Raw genomic sequence first — 27,202 nt, 5'->3', positions numbered from 1 at the left:
GTGTGTTGAAGACTTTGTATCATGTCATGTTACATTTTATGTCTCTTTGGACGCTTCAGTATTCCAATATTTTAGCTCTTATTTTAACATGGTAGTACATAAATACTGTTGCCAATCTACCTGTGTTTCCAGCATGCATATTGCAACTGAAGAAATGTAATACATTTGGTGAGAAACATTGACCAAAAGTCTTTCAATGGGTCTGGCGTTTTTGTTCCAATTGACAAAAGGACCACCAAGTATTTTGGCATCTATGGCTGTAGGAGTCAAATTAGAGCAGCTCTCTAAAGAGGCAAGCATGGGTGCCTCCATTATGTCCAAGGCACAGGGGTTAACACAACATTTGAGTAATGGGAAAGGAAAAGGATGGCAGTCAGGATTCCACTGTGCAAAACTGACGCTCGAAGTGGAAAAGAAGATTTTAGTTGCCAAGCAAGGACTCAGAACACAGAATCCAACCTTTTAGCTGCTAAAGTGAATGAAAACATGAGGGGGGGAAAAAAAGGCAGGCACAGGAGATGAAAGAGGGAGTAAAAGAAAGAAATTTATTGAAGGCACAAGATCCAGAAGGTACTAACCATAAATCAACTGCTACACAACAATGGGTTAAAAAATGCAGTAAGAGGATACAAACTTTTAGAAAATATTTTAATTCTCTTTTTGTTTTTTGTGTTACAAACTTTTAAATGGTTTTTCTTCAACAGTTCTAGAATTGTCTGAAAAACCTTTTGTCATAGTTGCTATCAAAATATACATTTGTTTGATCCATATAAAACCTGTATTGCTTCCATTTACCTGGTACAAAAAAAAGCATGAATATTTACACCTTTTTTCTTTCCTGTTAACAACCCCCCCCCCCCAAACCCAAACCCAAACCCAAACCCAAAACACTTTGCAGCCAGACACATCTTGAACATGGAATGGGCATCATTTACATTTCTTTATGTTAAGGCTTGCATTTACCCCCCCCCCCACCCCCCCACCCTTTGAACCATAGATCTCTGGAGATTTTCCCAGCATTCTGTGAAACGGCAACTTAAGGACCTATAAAATAGATGCCATTAAGGCAGATATGGGAGTTAACTAAAAACCACCGGTGAATCTTAACTGAAATGAGGGGGAAAAGTCTCCAGAGAAAACTGATTGATTCTGATGCAAAACAGCACAGGTGAGGACACAAGCTGTGCAATCCTCCTTCCACTAATTTAAGTTAACCAACCAGGAACGCTGCAAATGCACATTGGGATAATAAAGCTGCATAGTCTAGGATATTTGCTCTGGTCCCAAATACCAAACAAAATTAAGGCTATTAAAACAATTACTGTACATTGCACCAGATCTGGATAAGATCCTGCAATACACTTTTTTTTAAAAAAGGAGGAAGAGGTTGCGTCTGCTTTATCTACTTCAAGATACAGCTTTCAACTATTGTCCTCGACAATCCTGTATGCCAATTTATGCAACCAGGTTTATAAGCCACAATATTTTATAGGGGCTATTGAGACTAGCCAAACCACCAGTACAAAAAGAATAAGTTTCATGTCAAAAACAGAAAAAAAGCACAATAAAACCTTTGGTCCTAGATATGCTGTAATAACCCTGAATTGTATTTATAAGGAGAAATTCTAAACCATGTTATTGCTTTGAACCATTTTACAAAGTTAAGATAAAACATGGTTTTCCCCCCAGATTAAGTTTAAAGGAAAATAAAGGCTTAGGAGAAGTTACACTACTCTGCAAAAATTCAGTTGTACCCACTAAACCGTGTGCTTGTTACCACTTAGACATCAAAGAAGCTTAAAGGAAAACTTGTCTGTCTTAAGACATATTTGCTATATAACCCTGAAGTAAGAAATGCCCAATTAACAGCCACAGAATTTCAGCAGTGTTTGAAAGACCTTAATCTTTGTGCTGCTGAATGCACCTCCAAGACCTGCCAAATAAGCAAAGTTCATCTAGATCTCCTGTACTAGCTGCTAATGACAAAACTGTTCAACATTTAAATGGACCAGGTTGAAAGAAACCTGGACCTTTGGTGGCAACAGGACAATGACTGAGAATATTAGGTGCACTTTGAAAGCCAGTTAAAAGTCAGCATGCCACCACTCTACCATCACAGGTCCTGCTCTGTGCTTCAATGGGTACATTTCAGGTTAATGATGCAGAAAGGCACAAATACAACTAGTCACCACTGATAGGAAAACTAAACAGCAACCCTCTTTAAAAAACAGAAAGTGTAAGAATGATGAATATATATCTTATGAAAATCTACACAAGGTTAGCATTAATAAAAAAAAACTATTTTGCATAACTTTAAGGCAAAGAGTACATGGAATAAGATTTCTGTTTACCTAGGGCTACACAGTAATAAGACAGTAAATAAATTCAGTAATCACATATTTAGATATAAAACTGAAAGTCCCAGTATAAAATGGCAATTTGGAAAAAATTAAATGCACACTTGGGAAGCTGATCAGTCCAAAAAAAAAAAAAAAAAAAATTATGTACACAAGCGCTACAGACTTGCCAATGATGTGAACCTTCCACTGCACTCCAGTGCCCTCTGTGCTTTTCAAACCATCCCTCTCCTGTTACAGCTGCTAAAGTTTACAGCAGCTCAGTATCAGTCTCCTCTACATCGAAATGCAAAACACAAAAACATGGCAGAGAGTTCTTAGAAGCCAAAGTCAAAACAGAAATATTCCGTCAGGCCTTTCTCTGCAATTTTCAATTAAACACCCCCCTCTAAAGAAATCCACACAAGTACTGGGGGTAAAAAAAAAAAAAAAAAATTAAAATTTCTTTAGCCACTAAAACAGCATCTTCAGAAAATAAGGCACAGGACTTTCTTCTAGGCAGCATGGACGTTTGAAGTTGAGTACTGTACAAACTACACAGTGGTATGGGTCCCCAAAAGGCATCAGGAGTACATTTAAAAAAAAAAAAAAAAATGAACGGGAATGTTCCATAGACACCAAGTATATACTAGGCGTAGCATTGTTTACAGATCACAAATGGGGAGAAAAAACAAAACAAATGAATAATTCTCAGCTACTCAAAAAAAAATAAAAAAAAATAAAAGCTAAAACAGATTCTTAAAACCCAAATAAAATCTCTGGTTTGCGTTTTTCTGGTCTCTAGGTTCAAAGTGGCATTTTATACATACATTTATATATATATATTTTTTATATTCATATATATGAATAAGGAATGATGGAAGTGAGTCTCGTGGATTGTTATCGGGTTGAGGAGTTGAAGTCTATAGGCGACGGCGCTTCCTCTTGCCCTGCCTGCTCCTCTAGATGGTGGATTTGGAGAAGGAGACCCTCAGGTGGTGGTTCTCCCCCAGGTCATGATTATGAAACTCAATCAAGCTCTGGATCGCCTCCTCCACAGAGCCCATCTGGATCAGCGCCATTTTACGGTCTTTCCTGAAATTCAAAACAAAATTAAGGAAGTGTTTTAAAAAAAACAAACAAAAAAAAAAAAACACACACACACCCCACCCACACAAATGTTTACTACTGCACATGAAACTTATTTAAAATATATGGTTCAGCTACTGTTTGTAAACATTAAACAATAATACCTCTATTAATGTGCTGTGCAGGATGTTAAACATGTGTCAAACAGAGTAAAGGAGTCAATTTTATTGTAATAAACAGTTCCTTCTACCAGCAGTGGTTATATATACTGCTAATATTCCATGAAAGTGTCCTATTCAGACCCAGTGACTTGACACGTGCTTGTTAGAATACAAGAAATAATCTTACTGGAAGAACTTGAATGCTTTGACGGCTGCCCCACAGCTCATAAACAGAACCCTAAGATCATCTTCAACCACAGAAGGTCTGGGGAAAAAAAAATAAATAAAAAAAAGTGGGGGGAAAATAGATTAGCACCAAAAATCTGCTACAAGTTAAAAACTAAACTTAGGTTTAAAACTACACAACCTAAAGGAGTAACAATACTGGCTTGCACTTACGGGATGTTTGAGAGGTGGAGGGTGGCAGAGGGAGGGAAGATGTTCTGGAAGTTCTTGGAGCCTGGCTTCTTGAAGCGGTGGAGGGGAGAATTACTGAAGTCCTTGGTGAGCCCCTGGTCCTCCTGGCCCTCCCTAGGCAGCTGCACTGTCTGGTGTTTAGACAGGGTCACCCTGATCGCCTTCCCGTGCAGCTTCTGCCCGTTCATGTGGCTCATTGCTACAGGACAAGGATTACACAGGTTACACAAGTTATCTAAATTGGTGCCATCTGTCTAGTTCACCTCCCATGTTAAACCTCCACCATGAAAACCCTTAGTCATATACCCATCGATGGCTACAGCATCTGAGGTGCAGAAGATGTTTTCATTCCAGGAAAAAGAAAAGACAGCTTTGTACCACTGCATTCACAAAGTCAGACTCAAAAACAAAAACACAAAAGGTTACAGGCCAGTATTTTTCAACTGGTTACATCCCCATTTTAGCATAGATAACATGCCGATATCTGGGTTTAGCCATGATTCCGGGCAGAAGATATTTCCATATTGTTTGTGCTTTCAACATACCCAGCTGAGCCTGATTGGAATCTGCCATCTGTACCAAGGCATTCTCTTTCTTGTTGAACAGGATCTTCACTCTGATCACATCGCCATACACACCTTAAAATAAACAAATTGGGCTTTGTCAGAACACTCAGAGGTGGAATACGAAAGGAAAACTACACAAAAACTGCATTTTAAACTTTCCAACTGTGGTCAGGTTTTCAAAATCAGAGAGGCTTTTCAGTTTGACATTTTCATGCAAGGACCATATCTGTCATTTAAAATTCTTTATAAAAAGAAGAGAGAGACTTGTAATTTTTCTCATGTTAAAAACAGCAAGCTATCTCCTGCCTTTGAACAGAAACTCTCCCTTTATTTAAAAACTTGACCTCAGTAAGAACTTGCTATGCCTCATTTTGCAATCCAGCACATGGAAATTCCTACATTTTACAGCACAGCAGCAATGGAACATTAGAAACAAATACAAGTACTTTAACGTACACAAGGGGAAAAGAGGTACCTTGGTAACTTAACTCCCGAGACACTTATCAATGAAAGCAGACAGTGTGGCCTTGGCAAATATTAGTTGAGGTTTAAGAAAAAAAAAAAAAAGGACTAGTTTCACATAAGATACTTGAAAGGGAAACCAGTCACCAAGTTTATTTAAATCTTGACTAAGCACCAGAAACATTCGGATTTATGGGACTATTTAAATAAAATGCATACAAGCCAAGTCTAACCGTAGTGTTCTGGTTGAGAATCAATTTAGTTGTTCAAGCCTAAATTAAAAATGCATGCAAAAGCAAATCAAAACAAAAACATGCATATTTCTATTGAAATCCAAGTTTAAGAAAAAAAAAATTGATCTTAAATGGGGAAAACCAAGGAGTGGCTAAAAGATGCAGCATCTCATTTTGAAGATTTTTGAACAAAATACAAGGATGGATTTCACATGTATTTTGGCATTAGAATTTTAAAAAACTGTCGTTTGGGGGAAGAATTTATCTTTATGCACTTTTTTAAAAACACAAATAGGAATGCAGACAGGTTGTAGCCTCAAATAAGTGTGTACGTGGATTTTAATGACTCAAACAGAAAAGCAGCATTATAGGCATCAAGCTAAAAAAAAAAAATGTAATAAAACAGTACTAGGTAAAAGCAAATTGAGAATGCTGCAGCTTTTATATATAAAATAAAAAACACACACAATGATTAAAATAAAAAATGATCCACACACAACCAAACTGAAAAGCACTCAAAGCTATACAAGATGAAAAAATAAATTTTAAAAAAGGATAATAAAAAGATGCTAATGATAACATACCGAAAAGAATAAAGAGGCATTGGGGCGCAACTCTCTTTATAGGACAGCAGAGCAAGGCAGGAAGAAGGGACAGGAAAAGATCGGAGGCAGGAGAGTGGAGGTTGAACATATCATCCACAGCGAGCCAGATCCACAGGAAATGGTGAGAACGGTGGTGTCAAGGACATGAAGTGTCAAGGTTAATATTTGGGAGAGGACAGTTGGTGGGGAGTTTTGTTCCATTTGTTTTTTGGTGGAGGTTCGTATCCAAAAAGAACAAATTGTGTGTTGTGTATTTGTTGTTGTATTGTTTGCAAACAATAGGAAGCAGATGGGATGGGCAGGGATAAATGGGACGTGCAGTCAGTGGGCAAAGAGTTTCCAGGTCAAGGAATTAAAATAAAAACAAACAAAACAAAAACGGGGAGAGGGGAATGGGGAGAGAAACAAGAAAAAAGGAAGTAAAAAAAACAGGTCAGTATACACAAAGAAATATGTTGTGTTCCATCTTGCATATGATTATTATTATTATCTGTCATTAATAGTTTTAATTACTGGTTATAACTCAAACCTAGCAGGAACACATTTAAATAAAAAGGGGAAATGAAATAGTAGTTTAACATGATACACAGAAAAGCTAAGAGACAATATTGCTTTTTTAGAAGTATTACTAAGACTGGTGTGCACATTTCATTTCAGTTTACGAAAACTGCTACCCAATATAGCACCATTTGAAAGAGTGGTTTGCATGCTCACCCTGTAGGTTAACTAAAGTGGTACTGGCATTTATGGGGTCTTCAGCATTAATATACTTCGGACAAACATTTGGAGCAAAAAAGTGCTGTAACGGGTGTGAAGGGGAAATATAAAGCTGAGGTTAGTCAGCTAAAATCATAGCTGTTTTCATACTACACTAATATACTAATTTTGGAGCACTTGTTACAAACATTCAAGTCCCCCCTCCCCTCTCAACAGAGCCCTCTACAACCAATGCTTTAACAAATTCACTGCGAGAAAACATGTGGCATAGTTTTTGAAAATGTGCAAGATTCCTAACATCTCCCCTAGGGATGGGTCGGTATACCGGTTTGGGTACATTACGGTATTAACACCATTCCTTTTATTCTACACCGCAATTATCGTAATTCCTTTATACACCGGTTAATGCATTCTCAACTGCAAACACTCTTCTTCTGAATCAAGCGATGGTACTTGCACCCTTAGCAAAGTGTCTGAGGAAGATCTTTTTGTGAACTGATGCTGTATTTTGATAATGGTTTTGAAGGAAACTGTCAACGACACAGAACACACGTTTCAATCACTGCGTTCTGTTACCCAGCACCGGCTGCTCTTGGCTGCTGTCTTTCTGACATCACACGCTACTTTTAGAAACGCCTTCTCCAAACCTTGCAGCGCAGCACACATTTAACGTATTTTGTCTGGATTATCAGTCAGATAAATGTAATTGATTAACATTAACTATTGTAAAATTATACATCACTCACAGATTTAATACATTACGTTTGTTTAAATTATTTATTTATTTATTTATTTATTTATTTAAAACAACATTGACAAGGCTGTTCACCGCTTCATTGTATAATGATAAAATGTCATTCGCCTATGCTAACAAGGTGGCAGCAGTAGTTTTAGTAGTTACTTGCATTACGATGAACAGGTCACTCATGATCTCTGCATCGCCCCTTTGGTTCACAGCCGCAGCCAGCCTCCCGCAGTAACATTTCAAAGCTGCGCTGGGCTATGCAGAATCTGCACAGATTTCTGTGCAGCACTGTACAGAACTGCGGAAATCTAAGAACATGACCAATGTCTCAATTAAAAATGAGCACAGACACGCGACTGCAGCAGGATAGCTTACTTATTAACGTAGTTTTGTTTAACCCTTTGCGGTCCATTTATTAAATGCGTGTCAGGCACGCCAGGTCTAATTTATTTTCACACGCGCAGTTAATTTTAGACGCACTGTTTAAAAGTATTTTTTTTCACAGTCAAACGGGTTTAAATGGCCCTGCATATCAACAAAGCACTCACTAGGCATCTCCAGCCATGCCCCACCCTTTCGTTCGCTATAGCTTTCACCTATGTAAGAAATAAATAATAATAATAATAATAATAATAATAATAATAATAATAATAATAATAATAATAATATTATAGTCGTACATACCGAGCAATCATCTCCTGATCACTCGTTTTATCACCAAACTCCAATAATGCGATCCAAGTCATTATTTTATTACTATAACATCTCAAAAAAGCTCTGCAAATGTCCGTGTTCTCTGTGCGGGGACTCGCTATCAGGCAGCTTGTTTACTTATGACCGCCCTGTTATTTGACACCAGGGCCATGTATGACTATTCATGAGATACGCCTTTTTTTTTTTTTCGACTTGTCTCGGCTCCTGTCGTTCCCACTCGGCCATTGAATGGTTTTCCCGACTTTTTCCGGAGAAAAAACGACTAAAACCCGTTTTTTGCGTTTCTATAATGATGTCGGACAGGGTCCGACAATGGACCTGATAGGAATAATTGCAATGTTGGACCAGGTCCGACAATGGACCGCAAAGGGTTAAACAAGTTATAACAGTATTCCAATTTTCTTAGCTAAGTGAAGAAATATTTTTTACAAACTCCACATGTGTAATAATCAATCATCGAAGCTTACTTGTGCAATGTCGTGACGTGTAGCTATAAATCCAACACGTTTTAGTATTAAAATACATTATTTTTTGCTATACATATTTTATTTATCCGGTTGAAACAATTAACAACTAATCACTGCTCTTAACCTGTGGTACATGTTTGTGTTTTAAGCAGTAAGACTGATCATTTCCAATTCTATTTACCATCAGCTAAACTAAGTATTTATTTAATTTTATACGTTAATGTTTTAACAAACTACAGCACCACGTCATTTTGAGGAAATATATCTTAATACTGTTGTAGTATAACACTGAGTGTGTACAACTTTAGTTTTTTTTTTTTTTTTTTAATTGATTCTTTAAAAAAGAAACGTACCAAGTTATTTGGCAAAGTAAAATACTAAATACCAAATGTTTAAATCATTCCATGAAAGGAAGTGTGATTTGTTGGTTTTATTTTTGTGAATTACAGTAATTTACATTAGTCTTCATTTAAGCCTTTATTTTATAACTTGCATGATGTACTGTATACCGGGATATTAAGGTTACCACGGTGTTTTATTTAACCGTTATCATAACGTGCCAATTTTATACCGTCCCATCACTAATCTCCCCAGTTCCATTCCCCCAGGTGTTCCAATGCCATTCTATTGTGACCACATCGTACATAACATCCCAGTCTCACATTCAGTATCATGCGCTTATAGTGAAGAGGAAAATAGTTGAAGCAATATTGTCTCTTTATAAACTTGAGTAAGACTAAAATGCAATATTACAAAAAGCATGAAAAAAATATATATAAAAAAAAAATAGGACTGGACTATGTTAGTTCTTGGCTAGAAGTTATTCAAATGTATCCGGACCAGAAGCAGCTGTAGTGTATGTAGGAAGCAGAGCCACACTAAAAATCACTGGATGCAGTGATTACAATGAAGTCTATAAAATAAGTTAACCTACTCTATTAAAGATGTCAAGGATATTCTAGCATGGCTTCATGTTTTAAGAATACATCTAATGTAGTAAAGTTAAAAAAATAAACAGGGTAGGTCAGGACAACGGACATGGAAGTTACTTAATATAAACAGCCAGCCACCAGGGGCCCCGATACCCAAATACTGCCAATGGGATTCTGTGCGATTTGAACCCCTCAACCACTTTCAAATTAAGTTTTTTTTTTTTTGTAAAGAATCCCCAAAAACAGGAATTTTGGGAATATTAAAAGGAATGATTTGACATTTAGGTGGCAAAGAAACACAAGAGGGGAAAACCCTTTAGGAAGCCTTTGTGAAGGAAAACACATGAACTGGTTAAACACACTGAAAAGGGAAAAATGCTTGTAATAGAGTGTTGTCAGTGGGGACTAGATTTCCACAAGGGGCTGGCACTAACATTACTGGATCTTCAATAGAAGATGAAGGCCAGGGCCTTTTGTAAGGCGGCAGTTTCATACTACATGGATTAAAACGTACAAGGAGTAAGCGCAATGTTATTTGAGCGAAGCATATTGCTTTGCCCTGCCACCCTTCCATTCCAGTGCAATGAGGAACAGTACTAACCTCAGGGTTCAGATTGCTGACCAGCAGGACTGAGTGACCCGAGGCGAGGCCAGGGAAGCCCATTCTTCCAGCAGCAGCAGCAGCAGCAGCACCAGGGATACCCAGAGAGGCCAGCGCCCCGGGGACACCCTGCATCGACATGCCTGGAAAACCAACACAAGTAAGACGCAGCGTTAGCGTAAATCAGGCTACCGAAACACAGAGGATCGAAGATTCAAGAAATGAAAATAAAATCAGTACAGAAACAGAGTTTGGTGCAACTTTTGAATTAAATCCAGTTCCAAGATCCTAGCATGTACTGAATTGTTTCATCACAAGTTTGCACTGAAAAGACAGAAACCTAGAGGACTTTCTACTGGGATTCTAAAACCAGCAATACAAACAGAACCCCAGTACTGGAAAAGCCATACATCATAAAACAGAGATGCATGCAGGGACAGCAGAATGGAAGGAGTGTAAATGCAACACAATAGTAATGGATCTCAGAACATGCGTAATTGAATACAGAGACAGAGCTCCATGCTGGGGTGTTACTGACCTGCAGCCTGTTGAATGGCAAAGGCAGATGGGAACCCAGCAGCTCCATAGGGGGAGGCTGAGATTAGACCAGGGGCACCTGCAGGAAAGAAGCAGCCAACATCAGGCCAGCGGGGAGAAGCATGTGCTAGAGAATCCAAATACAAACACGCTTTTTTATTTTAAAGTTAAGTTTATTTAGGCTATATTACATCACAACTGACCTGAGAAGTCACTTCTGTTTGGTAGTGGATTTGGGAGTTAAGGATCAAGGAGGTGAAGTGATTTGCACCAAGAGGCTCAGGTATAAGGTCAGTGGCTGAGCAAAAACTAGAAATAATTGATCCCCCAAGCTCTCAAGCCCTAGTTTCAGTCATCTACTTTCAAAACAGGATCAGCAATTCACGTGATCACTATTTGACCATCTGACTTGCACACCAGAAAAAATGAATTGTACAAAAAAAAAAAAGAGGGAATTAGTGAAGGGTCTTTATATTAGTACAATATAGTACTTCTGTCAATGCAGTCAAAATGCCCTAACCGTGAAGTAGCCAAATCAGTGAATTATCAAATCAGTGAAATAGACTGAATATTGTATTCTTACAAGAACTGTACTCTTATTCCGGTCATGTCAATTTAAAACAGGTAGCACTATTGAGGGAGGCTCTAGCATTTGCTTTACACATTGGAAATCAGTGATTCTTCTGGCAGGATTTAATTTCCTGCAATCTCCAGTGTGCAAAACTTGAGTGTCATTGCAGATGAAGTCTTACAGAAAATCACTGCCTACCCGTACCTGTACCCCCCCACCCCAATAAATTAAAGGGAAGGAAGCTTAAAATGAATGTTTCTCATCCAGCTAGGCAAGTTTGTTAGAATGTACACAATAGGGAAAAACACCTTGCTTAGTCAGAATGGAAAATTAAGCCAACCTGCACATAGGACAGGGTGAAGCAGAATAGAAAACAATTTCCAGGGGAAACTAGGTACCTGCATTGAGTGAATGCAAAGTCCAAGCCAGCATAAAAAGTAATTAAAACATTCAATCAGCCTGGTGACTCGCTAATTAAACCCAGAGCTCTGCTAGGATTAAGTAGTGACAGGTGATTGCAGAGAGGTCCTATTCTATACGTAGGGCTTGAAGTTTTCAGGTTTTATTTTTGACCACGACGCCCCTTTAAACTTTTGGCCGACTCTGTTATCCAATTAAACTCATTAAAAGCTGTCAATTACAAAACATCAATTGTTTTTTCCTTCCTTCATTTGTATTTCAAAACGGACATGACAAATTATGTTAATTGTTCATCGCTGATCCGAATTACATTTCATTACTGCAGTCACCTAGTTTATCATTGTGCTTTAGTTATTTTCACTCGTTTAGTGTACACCAACAGCAAGTCCATCATTTAAAATCTCCCAGTCTTAGTAGTTCTCTTTTTTTAGAATGCAGAGAAAGCTTAACTACCAATTAACATTTAAAAAAAGGGAGGTCGAGATTTGGAAAAATAAAAATCAAGAAGTTCATGCCCTAGCTATACTGTACAAGCCAGCTCTCCAGTGGAAGTGAAGGACAGGAGGAGCAGAGAGACATTTACCTAGTCTGAAACAGGCTTCCTTACCAAAGGCGGCCGCCATGCTCTGATGGTCGATGGAGGGATGGCTATCCCCAGTCGGGAGGTCAGGCCGGGTGTAGTCACGGCTCTTGTCGTTATTGTATTTCACATTCAGGCTGGTCAGCTTGGAGAAGTCAATGCGCAGAGTGCAGCAAGCATTGTAGATGTTCTGTCCATCCAGAGACTACAAGAATACATAACACATTATACAGGGAAACAACCAGCCACTACAGAGGGCAACCAACTACTTATTCCAGTAACTCCCATGCCCACAACAGAAACTGAAAAGTTAAAACTCTGAAAAGTTCTGAATGTTTGTCAAACTGTTGTATGTTTATGTACAAAATATTATACATTAGCAGGGCAGCTGTGTCAGTTATATTTGAGATCAATTTCAACGGTTTATCTTTTCACTTTTGTCAATAAGGCCAGCACTTGCCTTCAATTTTCCATTAACCTTATCATCCCTATTGCAAGCCAAGTTGTTTCTGTTTGCAAGGAACCTGTGGAGCAAGCTGTCTACAGGCAGAGGGCGCCACTTACCAGTTTAGCATGCTGAGCTGCCAAGGGATCTGCATACTGAAGCAGAGCCTGAAACTGGTTGTTTTTGGTAAATGTGATTATCTTCAACACTGTGCCAAACTTGGAGAAAATCTGTGTGGAGGGGGGGGGGGGGGGAGAAAGAGAGTGTGTGTGTTAGAGCAAGCCTTTTCCTCAGGTTTTAATTGTTCTGAAAATGTATGAAGAGCAACTCCTAGTCAAAATGTTGCTATTTAGCAACTGTAGCCCAATGGATGTCATGCACAAAACATTTTGGCCTATGTATTCAATCCATCTCCTCCACTTGGTTTCTTTAAGTTTTACGATTACGTATCTGCCTTCTGGATCTGGGTTAAACATACCTGGTGCAGGACGTCCAGCGTTACAGGGTAGAAGAGGTTCTCTACAATGATGCGCAGGACGGGGCTCTGACTGCCCAATCCAGCAGTGTCCACAGTGCCTTGCATCGCTACATTCCCAGTCTGGACAGCGTTCACAGCCTGCAGGGCTGCTTGTGCTCTCTAGGGAGGGAATTTAGGGGAACTCCATTCAATACTTGATTCAGCAGTAAAGCTAAATAAACCTTTGTACAATAGGACTAGACTAATGAGGGGTTCTGAATTTTGCATCGTCTCATTTGAGAGAAAAAAATTCAGTATAGCCACAAAACATTTCACACATGTACCCATTGTCAACAGCATTTGTGCATACAAGTGTACATGATTCAAAACAGAGAACTTATCCCTCTATACACAAACAATATTTACACAGCACAGTCAGTTTAAATGCACCATTTGCTGCTTTAATTCTCAAACTGCAACTAGCCTTACAGATTAAACAGAGCACTCTGCTGTGTATCCATGGCTGCAATGGTATGTGGTTGCCTAAGAAACAGTGTTTGTGACAGGGCAGGCAAGGTACAGAGGATTAAAACAAGCACTGTATAAGACTGTATTGCAACATAACATGGGCTGGGCCAACAAACCTTTCACACCAACATTTTTTTCACACCAACAAGGAAGTGGAAGACAGGGTGGAAGCTAGAGGATTACAGATACATGATATAGGTAGGCTTGGTGGTCCAGTGGTTAAAGAAAGGGGCTTGTTACCAGGAAGTTCCCAATTCAATCCCTGCTCAGCCACTGACTCACCGTGACCCTGAGCAAGTCGCTTAACCTACTTGTACTCCGTTCTAAAAAAAAACCCCACCCACAAAACAAAGAGGTGCAAGATCTCTAAAAAAGTTCAGCATGAAAGAAAAAGTTTTTTGGGAACCCCTGACCTTTCTTGGCTCAAGGTTTCTGATCTACAATAAATGCACGAACTCACCGCCTGATTAGGAGAATTGTCTGTCTTGAGTTCCTTGTGGTTGGAGTACTGGATGAAAATGGGGTGATTCCTCAGGACAGGGGTCACTGAAGAGTAGTAACTGACCATCGTTTGTGCTGCTTCCTCTGTGTTCATTTCTAGGAAAGCCTGTTGCAGCAGAGAAGACTTAACATGAGTGCTGGATATAGACTTCACATGAGCTGCAGTTCTACTCAGGAGATTTGCCACTTACAACCGACTGTGGCGACAATGGGGGTCCAAGAAAATATAAAAAGCTTACTCAACAGAAAAAAAAAAAAAAAAAAAAACATCCAACACACACCACATGTATAATGGCAACACAAATAGAAATGAACATTTAAAACTCAACTCCAACTTGCATCCTTACTCTGAATCAGTAGTAATCACAGCAGCCTAGAAGTACTTTGTTACAGGCAGATAGCTGGGTGATTTCACAGAAAAACCTGAATTCAAGTAACAACCACATGCCTTGTTTTTAAACAGCTGAAAATTGTCTTCACACAGATGCGTCTACATTTCAAGTACCTGGTTCTTTCCTTTGAGCATGAGCAGGTTGGTGACTTTACCAAAGGGCAGTCCCAGTGAAATGACCTCGGCTTCATTGACGTCGTTGGGAAGTTTGCGCACGTGAATCACACGCGAGGGAACCCCAGGACTTCTGTGGTCTCCTTTAAACTTCTTACTGTCGTTGCCATTGGCTGATGAATGAAATGGAAGGATTAGCATTCATGCATGGTTCTTGTTTTATTTTAAAAAACAATCATAGCCGTCTTTACTGACCTGCTGCAGCCGAATTGCTCATGATATAGGGTCCGTTAGGGACGCAAGAGGAAAAAAGTTCGTCAGATCCCCGCTACAAAAAAAAAAAAGAAAAAAAGTGTTATTTGGGTACACGAATCAAAAAGACCTTAACAGTGGTCATAAGCAACCTTTTGCCAATCCAATAACTGTACAACTCATCTGATGTTTAGACAATCTGCTCGGTTTTACCTGGTGGGTATTTTAGAAGTAAATCAGTTTAAGGCAAACCAGCATTTGTGTACTTAAACTTTTTTTTTTTTTTTTTTTAATTAAAATATGGACAGATATACTTACTACCCTGGGGCTCACTAGCATTGCCTCACTGAGGTACATTGCAGATCATGAACAACCACTTCTACATGCAGAACCCCCCACCCCACCTCTACCCAAGCAACAAAAGACAACACTATCTCCCTTGAAAAACAATACCAAGATAACAAGCTTTGATCTCAGTGATATGGCTCCAGTATCAGCCGGTCACTGTACAGCTTTCATGACAGCTACCTATTCAGGGATTCATCAATTATTAAGTGTGCATCTCAGAAGGGGATGTTGTGGAGTTCATGCAAGCACATTAAACAAGCTGACCTCATTTAAGAGATTTTTCTAAAATGTTCTTGCTTGATTAGAAAACAAACCTGAGAGAAGGGACAACTTGCCACAAGAATGATTGCACAACACCACATTAATGACCCTACTGTTTGGGATCTATTTTGAAAGATGTTTGTAACAACCATTTATAACAGACTGGAAAAGATACAAAAAAAACTTTCAGTGGCTGTAGCTAATGTGGCATATTGAGTCTCTCAGCAGGGCAGGCGTATCCCAATCTCCCAGCTGACAGGAGAAGCTCAGACAGCCCTGGTCCTGCTCAGCCTCTCAGGTTACTGGGAACAAGGGCTTTCACAATGAGGGTCTCTATTCAAGAGCCAACATTGGCAGTGTGAAGAGTTTCTGTGAGAAAGGATGAGACACAGGATTTTCACAGCCTCACTGCCCACCTGCAGCACCTCATTTTGAAGTTAGCACGCCAACGTTTTTGCATTTCATTTTTATAAGGGAGGGGTGTTTACACAGCAGCACCTGCAAGGCTTCTAACTTCTGATGGAGCCCCCGACAGGTGAGCTCACCTGAGTAGACTCTGCACTGTATTTTGTAGGCAAAACAATCCTGCAGCTGAGCAGTCACTATGCCAAGCAACTCTGGACATGCCTTGAAGCAGTAAGCCTCCACCCACAATGACTCTTACACATGTCATCTAACCAGTAGCTACCTAGCTGCTCTCTATACACCCACCCCCTTAACATGACAAACTCCATTTTAGGAGCCACAGGTTTTGCTCAATACTTACATTATTTGAAGCTTCCATAAATCTGAATTGACAGAGGATGCCAAGATTGCAAATTTGAAATACAAGTCTATGCACCTATGTGCAAAAACACTTTCCCGAACTAGCGTTCTGCAGCAATTTGATCATTCAGAGAAATCATGTTTCTGAGCCGTACACTTCCATTAGCAAAATATTTTGTAAACATCAGTGTGAATCTGTAACAAAACCCAAGCAATACTTTAAAAAAGTTAGACACTACACTGGCATTTGTGTCTGCTGATAAGAGAATTCCTCCAATGCACTTCTGATGACTGCACATAAGCACACCTTTGCAGCCGCCCCACAATGAATAAAGAATTCTCCTCCCTCGAAGAGTCACAGATCACCTCCCCCACAAAGCAGGCCTGGCTATTTAATGAGGCTTTAGGAGGGGGAATTCCAACATCAAAGGAAAACAGTTTATCATTTTCTGGGTCGGCAGTCAGGAGGAATGAGGGATGGTTAGAGGGGGTTCATATAGGATGAGCAATTAGACTCTACAAAACATCATCTAAATTTAAGTTTGGATAAAGACAATTATAAACAAACAGTGGAGTAACACACCCCCCCCCCCACCCCCCGTACAATACAAACAATTTGTAATGCATTAACACAAACTAATGTGGCAAGCAACACCTTAAAAGTACAAACAGCGCTCAGCAACTCGATTCAACAGCAGTTTCAACATGCAACAACCCTCAACACACACTGAACACTACACCAGCTTGTATTAGCCAGTTCATGCCTCAACACTTGTACCTTATCATCCCTTAACTATGGCAAAGTTTAGGGCGTTTAGAACACACTCCTCCAGAGGACAAAAAGCAATCATCTTGTTCAATTGAGTGTTGCTTTTAAAATGCATGGGAATCCATTACTTCAGTGCAAGGATGTTCCTCCCCCCACAATTCAGTGCCCAATGGAAACCATATGTAGTGAGAGAGTGTGGTGGGTCCCTTGACAAGAGACAGTTTCTTTTGAGTGAACAGACATCCCAGATCACAAAAGCACCACAGACCATCAAGCGTTTCCTCTGCACAAGCAGAGAAGTCATCTGGGCTCCAGCATGTGGCTCTGAAGTGGTCTCAATTTTGCAGGGTTATTAATCAGGACAGACCGAGGGCACACAGAGCTGGCTTTGTCTCCCTCCGTACATGAGAACACAAAACCCCTTCTTTGCCATAAACCTCCAAAGCAACTTAGCCAGGGCTTGCAGTTTCTAAAAAGAAGGAACACTTACAGCCCTATCACACACCACTTAAGAGATTGTATAGTGCTTTGCAGTCACAGTCAACCGCATATGGCTGCAGCATTATTTATTTATTGTGTGCAAAATATTTAAGTGTACAGGTATTGCTTCATTTGCTAATTCAAATATGCAAGCGCTAACTCCAAATAAATGGCTTTAATAGCTTATTCAACAAGCTTGAGACTTTAATTGGCTTCAGGGCTGGGGTTTGTAAAAGGTATCCTTCCTAAGTGCAGAAGCTAAAAGGTCATAAATATTGACAATGCATTGCTGGAAGGGAGATATTGCCACGGCAACAGCCCTTTGTCACTCCCTCCCTCGCCAAGGCAACTCCACCCTGAAAGTTCAGGTGCTGAGTTAACCGTGGCACACAGCCCAGGCCTCGCCTTGCTCTCCCGACAGAGGAAGGATTCATTCTGCGTGCAAATAGCTACAGGTTACCCGAAGGAAAATTACAGCAAGTTGAAGCGAGGGAACTCTATACCACGAACTCTGGCTATGTGGATCATCCTTAAAGGCAAAATGCAACATTAATCCTTCACAATTAAGCTTGGTCAACTAAATGGCGATTACAGGTCCTGATTTTTGTACATAAATTATGCACACATTTGCCAAAGCTTTGTTCAAATTAGGAAGCTTTGCTAGACAATTTCCTAGCTCTCTTCCAAAAAGAGACACTGGATTTAAATTCGTGGCCGAGATCCATACCCACCCCCAAGTCAGTCAGTATAGTGCTCCACTTGATGAAGTTTATTAGGATTGTTTATAGCTGCAGCCAATAGATCCTCTGTACACATTAACCAAGAAGCCAGGTCCACTCATTTATGTCAAGGGTAGAAACTATATAGGGGTCAAAGTCTTGTCTCAAACAAAAGCACTCCTGCTCCCAAACACTAAACATTTATTAGCAATGTCAAAAGAAAGTCAGGCAATTTAATTTTTAAAAATTACATTTGTACACAAAAATGAAGCCTTTCCCCCTGGAGAGTGTTCAGCAGGGGGCCATTCTCCCACCTTTCATACCCGCCCACTCCCCATCACTTCCAAAAAAAAAAAAATCAACACCCTCAACAGGCCCAACACAGGCTGTGTACATGTCTGTTGAAAGGGGGCTGGGACTATTTGCATACCATGAATAGGTCCCATTCATCACGTCGTCACCCATTATATCTCAAGAGACTGCCTTGTTTTTACAGGGCTGTCTTCAACAGAAAGGTAAATGATCAGATCTATTTACAGTTTAACCTATCCCATCCCACCTCCCCCTATTTAAATACAGCTTGCATGGGCAACACAAAGGCAGCAACATATTTCCAGCAGGTCTGGAGGATTAACCTGTGCCACGCCTGGTTAGAATATCCAATCGTTGCCAAGTCTACTGCTTCAAGGGTCATTTTACAGTGAAACCATGGTGTTGCTACAGTGGTTCATGAAAGCTACACCCACAACAAACTAATAGGATAAGCATACAATGGGTCTGAATGGGCCAGGAGAACAAAGGAATCAGGTTTAGAAGGTTTCTTTCAACAAGGGAGAACACACCTTACATTAGCAAAAAAAACAACCTAGGCTAGTCAAAAGCAACCCCTACGTCAACATACAGGAACAAATCAAATAAAAATGCAATTAACCGATTCTTCAAGCCTTCACTCCAAATATGTAGAAAACACCACAGTAAATCATAAAACACTTTAAAATGTTTTTACTGTAAAACCTGAAGTCATGGAGGTTCAATGCTAATGGCACACATTATGATCATAGATGAATGACTTTGCATTAACAGCATTTTAGAAGCATCAAACTGTTGACTTCAACTTAAAGCCGCAATCACATTCCTCACTAATTACAGCCCACAGTGCTTTTCACGGCTGTTAAAGTGAATAGCAAGAGACTACTCCCTCAGGAAATGGAATATAAACCTTGTAACACACCAGGGAGGAAGGCCACGAGCACACAGTGCACAGTAATGGAGACTCCCTTCCTGCGCCGATAAGCTCCCTCACTCAGGCAAACAGCTTCTAAAGGGGGAGGGGAGGTGGAGGCAGGAGCCATGCAGTCTCACTATGATTAACTCTTCAACTCCCCCATGTAAAAAATAATTCTGGTGTTGATTTTATTCAAGTCCCTGCCCTTTGTCCTATCCAAGGTGTTACTAAACATTCCCAGAACATATCTTGCCTGGTTGGGATACAGGATGGTGCAATATTTCAAATCCAAAGCCCCTTTAAACTGGACCACATTTAAACATTTTTCCATTCTTCCATATTTGCTAGTAGAGGATATTAAACTCTGAACTGTAGACACAGTTTGATTTATAGAGCAGCTTTGATCACTGTACTCCAGGTGGCTCAATTCCAATTGGCCTGTGAAAACTGGCTGATTAATAAGTGGTTCACTTTTTAAAGACACCGAGCAGTTAACGATTAGAGCAGGCGACAGCAGTCAATAGCAATTAGAGAAGTTAGCGGATGTAGATACCGCATGCTCTACATGTGCAAGCCTGTCTGTTGCATCCTGTTGCAAACCCTCAGCAGAAAGGCAGCTTCTGAACAGCATTCAGGGCTACAGAGGAATGTATCCTCTGCATTCCCAGCAGTACGCCCAACCACACAAATTAAGGTTTCCATGGTAACAGCCATGTTTATGTTTCTAGATCACATGCTTGCTGCGCCCATCTCACCTCCACAAGCAAAGTCTTGTCAATTCAGTTTAACAGATAGTCAACACAAGTTGGAGCCAAGAAACAAAGTTTTTGTTACATAATTTGGGAAGTTTACAACCATAAGTTCTACAGGAATACCCTAAAAAAGTGTTACTCTGTTTCTATTGTAAAAAGGTAGTTTTACTTCAAAATGAAGGAGAGACTTTGGAACTAGAAGTTCAGAAAGTCTGGAACTGCTTAAAAACTGCTACACAAGTGATAAACAAAAATCAAGGTCTAGAGAAATAACCTGGCTTTTGTGCAAAACAAGCTGTAGTGCAGGAAACCAGACAGTCACAGGGTCAACTGTGTCTTAATATCCATTCCATAAAGGCCTACCTTAGGGAACAGTACACTGCCCCATTGCTTTGTTCGTTTGCTGGAATTAGAGAGCTGTAAAAGCGCAGTAAAGTCTCCCGAGAGCTTAAAGTACAAACAGAGCAGCGTGCCAGAGTACAACTGGCAGCATGACCATCTTAAAGAAAAACATTCTAGTTTATATCCAGGCGACATAAGGCTCAGGATAAATGTTACTGCTGGAAAGTAATAAGGATGTATCCAGTGCTCAGTCCCTGAATTCTTCTGTTACCTAAAAAGCACAATTCAAGGACGTTTATACACCAACAATAACCTAAACTATAATGTTCAGATATTGATTGGTTAGCTACTTAGAATAACTGTTAAATGGTTCACATTTTTTTTGTATAAACCCAGCAAACACCTACATACAAAAGCTTATTTAAGAGTTAAAAACAGGAACTACCAATACCAATCTAGAACAAATAAGTGCATAAAATATTTTTAGATGCACCAAGGCTAAAAGAACAAACTACAATTCATTAACAAACCAGCCCTGTCACAAGTTCTGCTTGTAGAATAGCAAAATACTAAAAAACCCAATGAAGCCGCCAATGACATTCATCTACCCTGTCACGAGCCGGAGGTAAAACAAAGAGACAGGCCTTATTTGGGGAGGATGACTGCCCAAGGGGCTACCCCCTCAAATACAGTGCAGATTCAATTCTGCCCTTCAAAGTTCACAACAGTACTGCCTTTTGTTCCAATCAAGACCTAAATCCTCCAACAATTTCTTACAGTGAAGTCCATTAAAATGCTTCACTATTGATGCAAAGCATAAACGCATAAAAGCATAAATCAAACTAAGCAATGAATATACCTTCCCAATAAATTGGCAGTTATTTCAGTAATGCACTACGTGTATCACATTTCTAACCCCACCCTTATCTGCTGTGTTTTGAGAGCCAGTGCCACAGATATGTAGAGATGAACAGTGCAGGAAGTGTTTGAAACAAAAAAAGGTTTGCACTAAACTATAAAAAGTTCCCAAAAGCATAAGAAACAGATGAAGAAATGCCTACCTTTGTACCAACTGTAATATCGTGGACACTGCTGTAAAGAGAATAAGAAGACAGTAAGGTTAGATAGCAGTAAAGATGAGATGGTAAATTAAATCAATAAAAAGTTAGTTGGCTGCAGTGATGTGTGGGGTAGGCATTAGTAAAGACTGACACACTAGCGAAGACAGAGAATTTCCACCTTAAACAGAGCAGATCTGCAGCACAATAAAAGCATCACATGATCGTCAGATAAAAATCTGCACTATTTGGTTTGGAAGGGAGGGTAAAAATGTTATGCGTTAACCTTCCAACATGAATACAAATGAGGACTAGAGATTTTTTTAGACCACCTTTTCCATTGTGATCTTGGAAAAACATTCAGTATAGATCTGTGAATTTGCATTTTATTTAACAGTGGACACAGGGCAGTATAATAAACTACAGCCTTGTTCAGAAGCTGCAAAATAGTTCCAAGAAAGAGGTTTGAAAACTGGAATAGTAGCTGCAACATAACCAGCATGCAAATCTCCACCACACGGAAACCAGCAAGTACTGCTCTAATTACTACAGGCATTTCCATCCCCGTCGTGCAATCCTTTTGTAAGCCCTGCAGGCAGTCAAGCTTCCTCACTTCAATAAAGTTAAACAGTCTGTTAATAAACTAGCAGGAACCTGCACAGTCACTTTGATATTGTGACTAAAAGGGGAGAGAGGCATTTTAGATAGAGTCTTTATAGTTCAATTGACACCTGGATTAAGCCCCGACGAAGGCAATGAAGATGCTCACTTTTAGTAAGCAGGACATAGATAGGGACTGCCAAAATGTACTTATTCATTTATTTAAATGCTCTCAAAATCACTTAATTTAGTGTACATCAAAGTCAACAGTGGCACCAAACCAGATTATAACCTTCAGGTTTAACAATACTACCTGCATCTCAAGTAAAAAAAAAAGAAAAAAAAACACACACCTGACATTAAGTCGATGATAAACTATCAAATAGGACGAGGCATTTGATTGGAAGCGTAGAAGAACACAACTGACACGCTGTACAGAACAGATTTAGTGCTGTTCGGGCATGCACAGTTTTTCCAAACCAGGAAATACAAACTCCCAGAAACCTGCATGTTACAACAGGTGTGTGTGAGCACTTGAATCAAAGCAGGGAGCAGAGGAGGCCACAGTACAACACATCTGGTATAACTATAAACACAAGACAGCATTGGAATGTTTCCTAGACTATAAAACAAGTCTATTCTCACATGGCTGTCTTGTATTTGGTAGCCTAACCCCCTGAACAATTTTCCTTTTATGATTCTTTCAGATACAAATAGAATTGTTCACAACACGCACATTCCAGGCATCTCATTTATCATGCAGCTACACATCTGTTATTTGAGCAATCTTAAGCCAAAATGTTGCTTTATGAAAAACAGCTCACATTCCTCCCCTATATAAAACTGACATTTCCAGAGTGGCCTGCAAGTCATCCCAAGTCATTTCCACTCTGCATCCTGTTTCTCATGCACTCCCCACCCCACAGGAAACTCAAGACAAAAACCCTCCTCCGCAATCCTACCAGAAACCCAACTAAGTCATGCTAGTTTACAGCATGGACAAACAGATGTGACTCAAGTCAAAATTAAATATCAAGTAAACCCAACTGGCGTAGTTAAATTTTACAAAAACTGGCTAAAACCCTACTGACCAAGCAAACAGTTACAAACTTGATTCCTCATTATCATGCATGCTCCAATGATTCTGCATCAAAATCTCAATATACTGTTGGCAGCCCATTTTATTTTGCAAATTAAATGTTAGCATCAATGTTAAATAAACCACACTAGCACTGCATTCCATCAAGTTATGATTATGCGCAAATTGACAATGTGGACACTGCTTAGAGAACTGATGCATTAAAAAGAGGAATCCACCAGGCTATTTAAACAGTACTTGTTAATATCAGGAGAAGGGATTAGGTGGGGCATGAAAATCAGCTTCAATTTTCAAACATCTAGAGTTTTACAGTTGACCGACATCTAATTGAATTCTCAACATTGGCATGCAGATCAGCACTCAAACCCCAGATTAGTCCATAGACGTCTGTTTGCAGCCTGCTCAGCACCAAACCTACTTCTGAAACCCAATTAGGCACAACCGGGTACTTTTCTACTTGATTAAAAGCATACCAAGACTGGCAGACTTCATGAAAAAGCCATAAACCATTCATAGTGGCTGGATTTAATGTAATAAAATGCATATCTTAATTCCATGAAGGGGTTAAAAATCAAAAAGTACTAGATACATGCTTCAGAACAACATTTCAGGATTCAAATTCACCTTTTGAAAACTTTAATTTATTATCTAAACATGCCTCTATCAGGTGTGGAAACATCTAGGTAACAGAGACAAAGAGCAAGATCTTACGCTTCAGATTACATGTCACCTGAAACCCCTGGTTCATATTACTGCCTGACTCAATGCACTGTACTACTTAAAATACATTCATAAGAGTACCAGAGGGCCAACACCTCCATTACACTGTAGCTAAAGTCCCAAACATGACAATATAAAAAAAGGACTTAAAAAAGGGACAATGGTTATCCGGATTTATGTATCTGAAACTTCAAACTTACTCTATTTCAGCAGCGTAACCGGATCCCATAGGATACAAATCAGTCTCTAGACGGCTGCAGGAGAAAAAAAAAAAAAAAAAGAAGCACAATTTAGTTATGATTACATTAAAGGGTTCTGCACTTTCCAGGCCATTTCTTTCCATCTACATTAACAGAAGTCTGGGAACAACCGCCAAAAATACTACTATACCAGGAATACACATTTCAGATAGTGCTAAACAAGAACAGGCCTTTGTCCAGATGCACAACTTACCAAAAAAAAAAAAAAAAAAAAAACACATTTATTAATAACCCTCAGTTTTACAACGGTTTTAAGTCATGGGTGAATTCCCTTACTGTAAAAGCCAACTGTTGATTTAGCAGGCATAGTGATGTCTGTCCTCACTTTGAAACACAAAAAGCGATTTCTGCTTGGTTCCTTTAAAATGACTTTAACATGTTATTTTGACACTACCTTGTATACAGTGAGGCCCTGGTAACTGCTTACTGCCAAACAATACAGCTTACTGTCAATTGATAACTACTTCAGAAAACCCACTTCTGCAATGAAACAATAGTTAAAGGTTCAGAGGCTTCTATCAAAGTCTCCATTTAAAAAAATCAAAATTCCAATATTATAAAACGATCAAGTATGCATTTAACACGGGGGGGGGGGGGGGGCTGGCAGGTTTACTTTCAATCTACTGCTAAATCTAAAAAAGAAATTGTTTGTAGATTATATCCACCCCCACACCCCCTTCCAATATCCTTAAAGGAAGCATTCCCTGGGAACTGCAAGCAGAGATCCCATCCTAAATTTCCAAATTACACAAAGCCACATAAGCTTAACCTTGGTTTGACCAGATGCTGACACAATGCATGTTCTCTATAAATTCGCTCCTTACTCGGGAAGGAAAAAAACCAAGACAAAATCCTGTAGAGCTTGTTTTGCTAGCAATGCTTGTGATTTCTGCCCAAGGGCAACATGCCAGGGCTTACAATTGAGGATCACAACCCCGTAAATGAGGGAAAGGCGTGGTCTAGAAGGAAACAGATTTATTTGGCTTAAGTGGAGATTTCAACTTAGAAGCACTAGTCAGCATATTTAGTTGACAATGGGTTGTTATTGAAAGTTTATCCAAGCAATCACTTCAGTTTAACGCACCTCCATCTCTGGCTGGCGACGACTAGGTGGTAAAATTGCGGGAGGAAGGGATTAAGATAAATTAAATTCTAAACTGGGTTAAGTTATTTCATCTAGTTACAACAATGCTATGGCGGGCCTGTTCAAACAAGACAGAATTTTACACGCTTGCTAGTTTAAACCGCATACTACAAAACACCAAAGCAGGATTGCAGTTGTGACATGGTTAGTTTTAGCTACAGTTACTCAAGGTTGTTTCACGAAATCCAGGCGAGTCAGCGAGACAAAAAATAAATAGCCTTGTGGTGCCTCTAGAATTTTTCCACGAATGATGCCCTGTAATTTAACGTTGTCTGCACAACCGCATACTGCATTCGTGAAACATTTTCCAGCGCTCGAACCAATTCTTTTTAACCGACAAAAATCAACAATTTAATACCACCACGCTGAAGTTAATCTATGGTTGCGTATGTTTCACTTCCCGGTACGACTGCAGCAATACGTACCATTTTGCTTAGTGATGCGCACGGTACCATACCAACTTGTTGATGCACGGTGCATGAGTAAAGCAAGTTACTTACACGACACAAGATGATCTAAAGTAAAGCGTCCACTTTATGGTATTTCTTTATTAATAATTGTTATCAAAAAGGGATTATGAAACAGCATTATTAATATAATTTTAACTGATGACGTAAATCCCAGAAGAAACCGCACCGTAGTAGTTCCTTCTAAGAAAAAAACCCGAATCTTCCGTTCATCAGAAAAAGCACCTTCACTCTATTAAAGTGCATACAATGTTAAACTAATCTGCATCCATAGTAACCAAACCACGCGCGTCATTTATATTTACCAAAAAGTCTTTTTTACACCAACAGTGGAATTCAAGCATCTTCGTTTGTTATTCTGAACGCTGTAACTTTTAACCTGTGTTTCTGACGCATTTTTAAAGCCCAAGCTACTTTAAAACTAGTTTCGCCTCTTTTCGCTCCCCCGCCCCGTGTCTCTTCCTTTCCCGACGTTGGCTTAACCAAATTTTTCAGTCAGAAAACTGCTTTTAAGTTAAGTTCCCGCCCCTTTTGTAACTCTACAAATGTTATCTCTAATACGACACTTTATGTTTCGGTAGCGCGTAACTTTATTTATTTTTAATAGTTTTAGGCGCGTTTAGTCTCAGTTTACTTACCCGTCCATTGCACAACACAGAACTACAGGATGAGAGCAGCGAGATATCAGCTTCGCCGTGTTATCTTATACCTCTACAAAATGGCGGAGAACACCGAGACGTACTCTGATTGGCCCAACCTCCAGACAGTACGGCTTGAAGGCGGGATAAAAAGCGTAAGCCTTAGGTCTGATTGAGTAAGGCAGCAATCAATCAAAGAAGCATGACGAGCTTAGCTAAATGGAGCTCGGTTGGGTGAACAAGTAGTCAATCAAACGTTTGTTCTCCATTTCGCGTGATGTGACTGGGTGGCTATCTGTCCATCTAGTTATCGGGGCGTAGTGTAAGTACGTGTTGTTTGAGGGGAGGAGGTAGGTGGTGAAAAGTAAGCGTCGAAGTGTATTGTAATTGTGAACGCATTTTGTTTCAGTCTGAGTCAGGGCTCAAGGTTCATTAAATCTAAAAGGGAAGTAGCGATGGTATCTAGGGCGTGGAGTAACTGAAAATAAATCTCTGGTTTTCAGTTTTCTCTGAGCATTGAGATATTGTCTAGTTTTCACACGGCAACAGTAGAAAAGAAATAACGTTTTTTTTTAAAAAATTATAAAAAAAAACCCTATATACAAGAATGGATAGTATGTACAGTATCTATACTATAGTATAGTCTAGCCTCTAATGCCCAGTTCCAGTCAATTACACTCAAGATACAAAGCAAAAAGAATAATGGTTACTGCT

The 27,202-nt window shown here is 39.6% G+C and overlaps 1 protein-coding gene across 4 annotated transcripts; it reads right to left on the bottom strand.

The window, feature by feature from the left end:
• Positions 1–524: 524 nt before the first annotated feature.
• Positions 525–26,596, bottom strand: LOC117401355 (polypyrimidine tract-binding protein 1). Of its 4 annotated transcripts, none has more exons than XM_034001965.3 (16): positions 26,489–26,596; positions 24,180–24,233; positions 21,564–21,594; positions 14,845–14,917; positions 14,590–14,762; positions 14,044–14,190; positions 13,077–13,235; positions 12,718–12,828; positions 12,157–12,358; positions 10,584–10,661; positions 10,046–10,188; positions 5,849–5,882; positions 4,549–4,641; positions 3,986–4,202; positions 3,774–3,851; positions 525–3,431 (listed from the first exon to the last, which is right to left on the bottom strand). In XM_034001965.3, the coding sequence occupies exons 1-16, from the start codon at positions 26,494–26,496 to the stop codon at positions 3,299–3,301; spliced, it is 1,734 nt and encodes a 577-aa protein (XP_033857856.1). In that variant the 5' UTR covers positions 26,497–26,596; the 3' UTR covers positions 525–3,298. The 4 variants fall into 4 exon arrangements, with proteins under 4 accessions (XP_033857856.1, XP_033857855.1, XP_033857857.1 ...); XM_034001964.3 differs by having other exon boundaries at positions 10,584–10,709; positions 12,181–12,358; XM_034001966.3 differs by having other exon boundaries at positions 12,181–12,358.
• Between the last annotated feature and the right edge of the window lie 606 nt (positions 26,597–27,202).

This window comes from Acipenser ruthenus, chromosome 47 (assembly GCF_902713425.1).
Source record: "Acipenser ruthenus chromosome 47, fAciRut3.2 maternal haplotype, whole genome shotgun sequence".
Classification (NCBI taxonomy): Eukaryota; Metazoa; Chordata; class Actinopteri; order Acipenseriformes; family Acipenseridae; genus Acipenser; species Acipenser ruthenus.
This window is presented reverse-complemented; position numbering and strand designations above follow the sequence as displayed.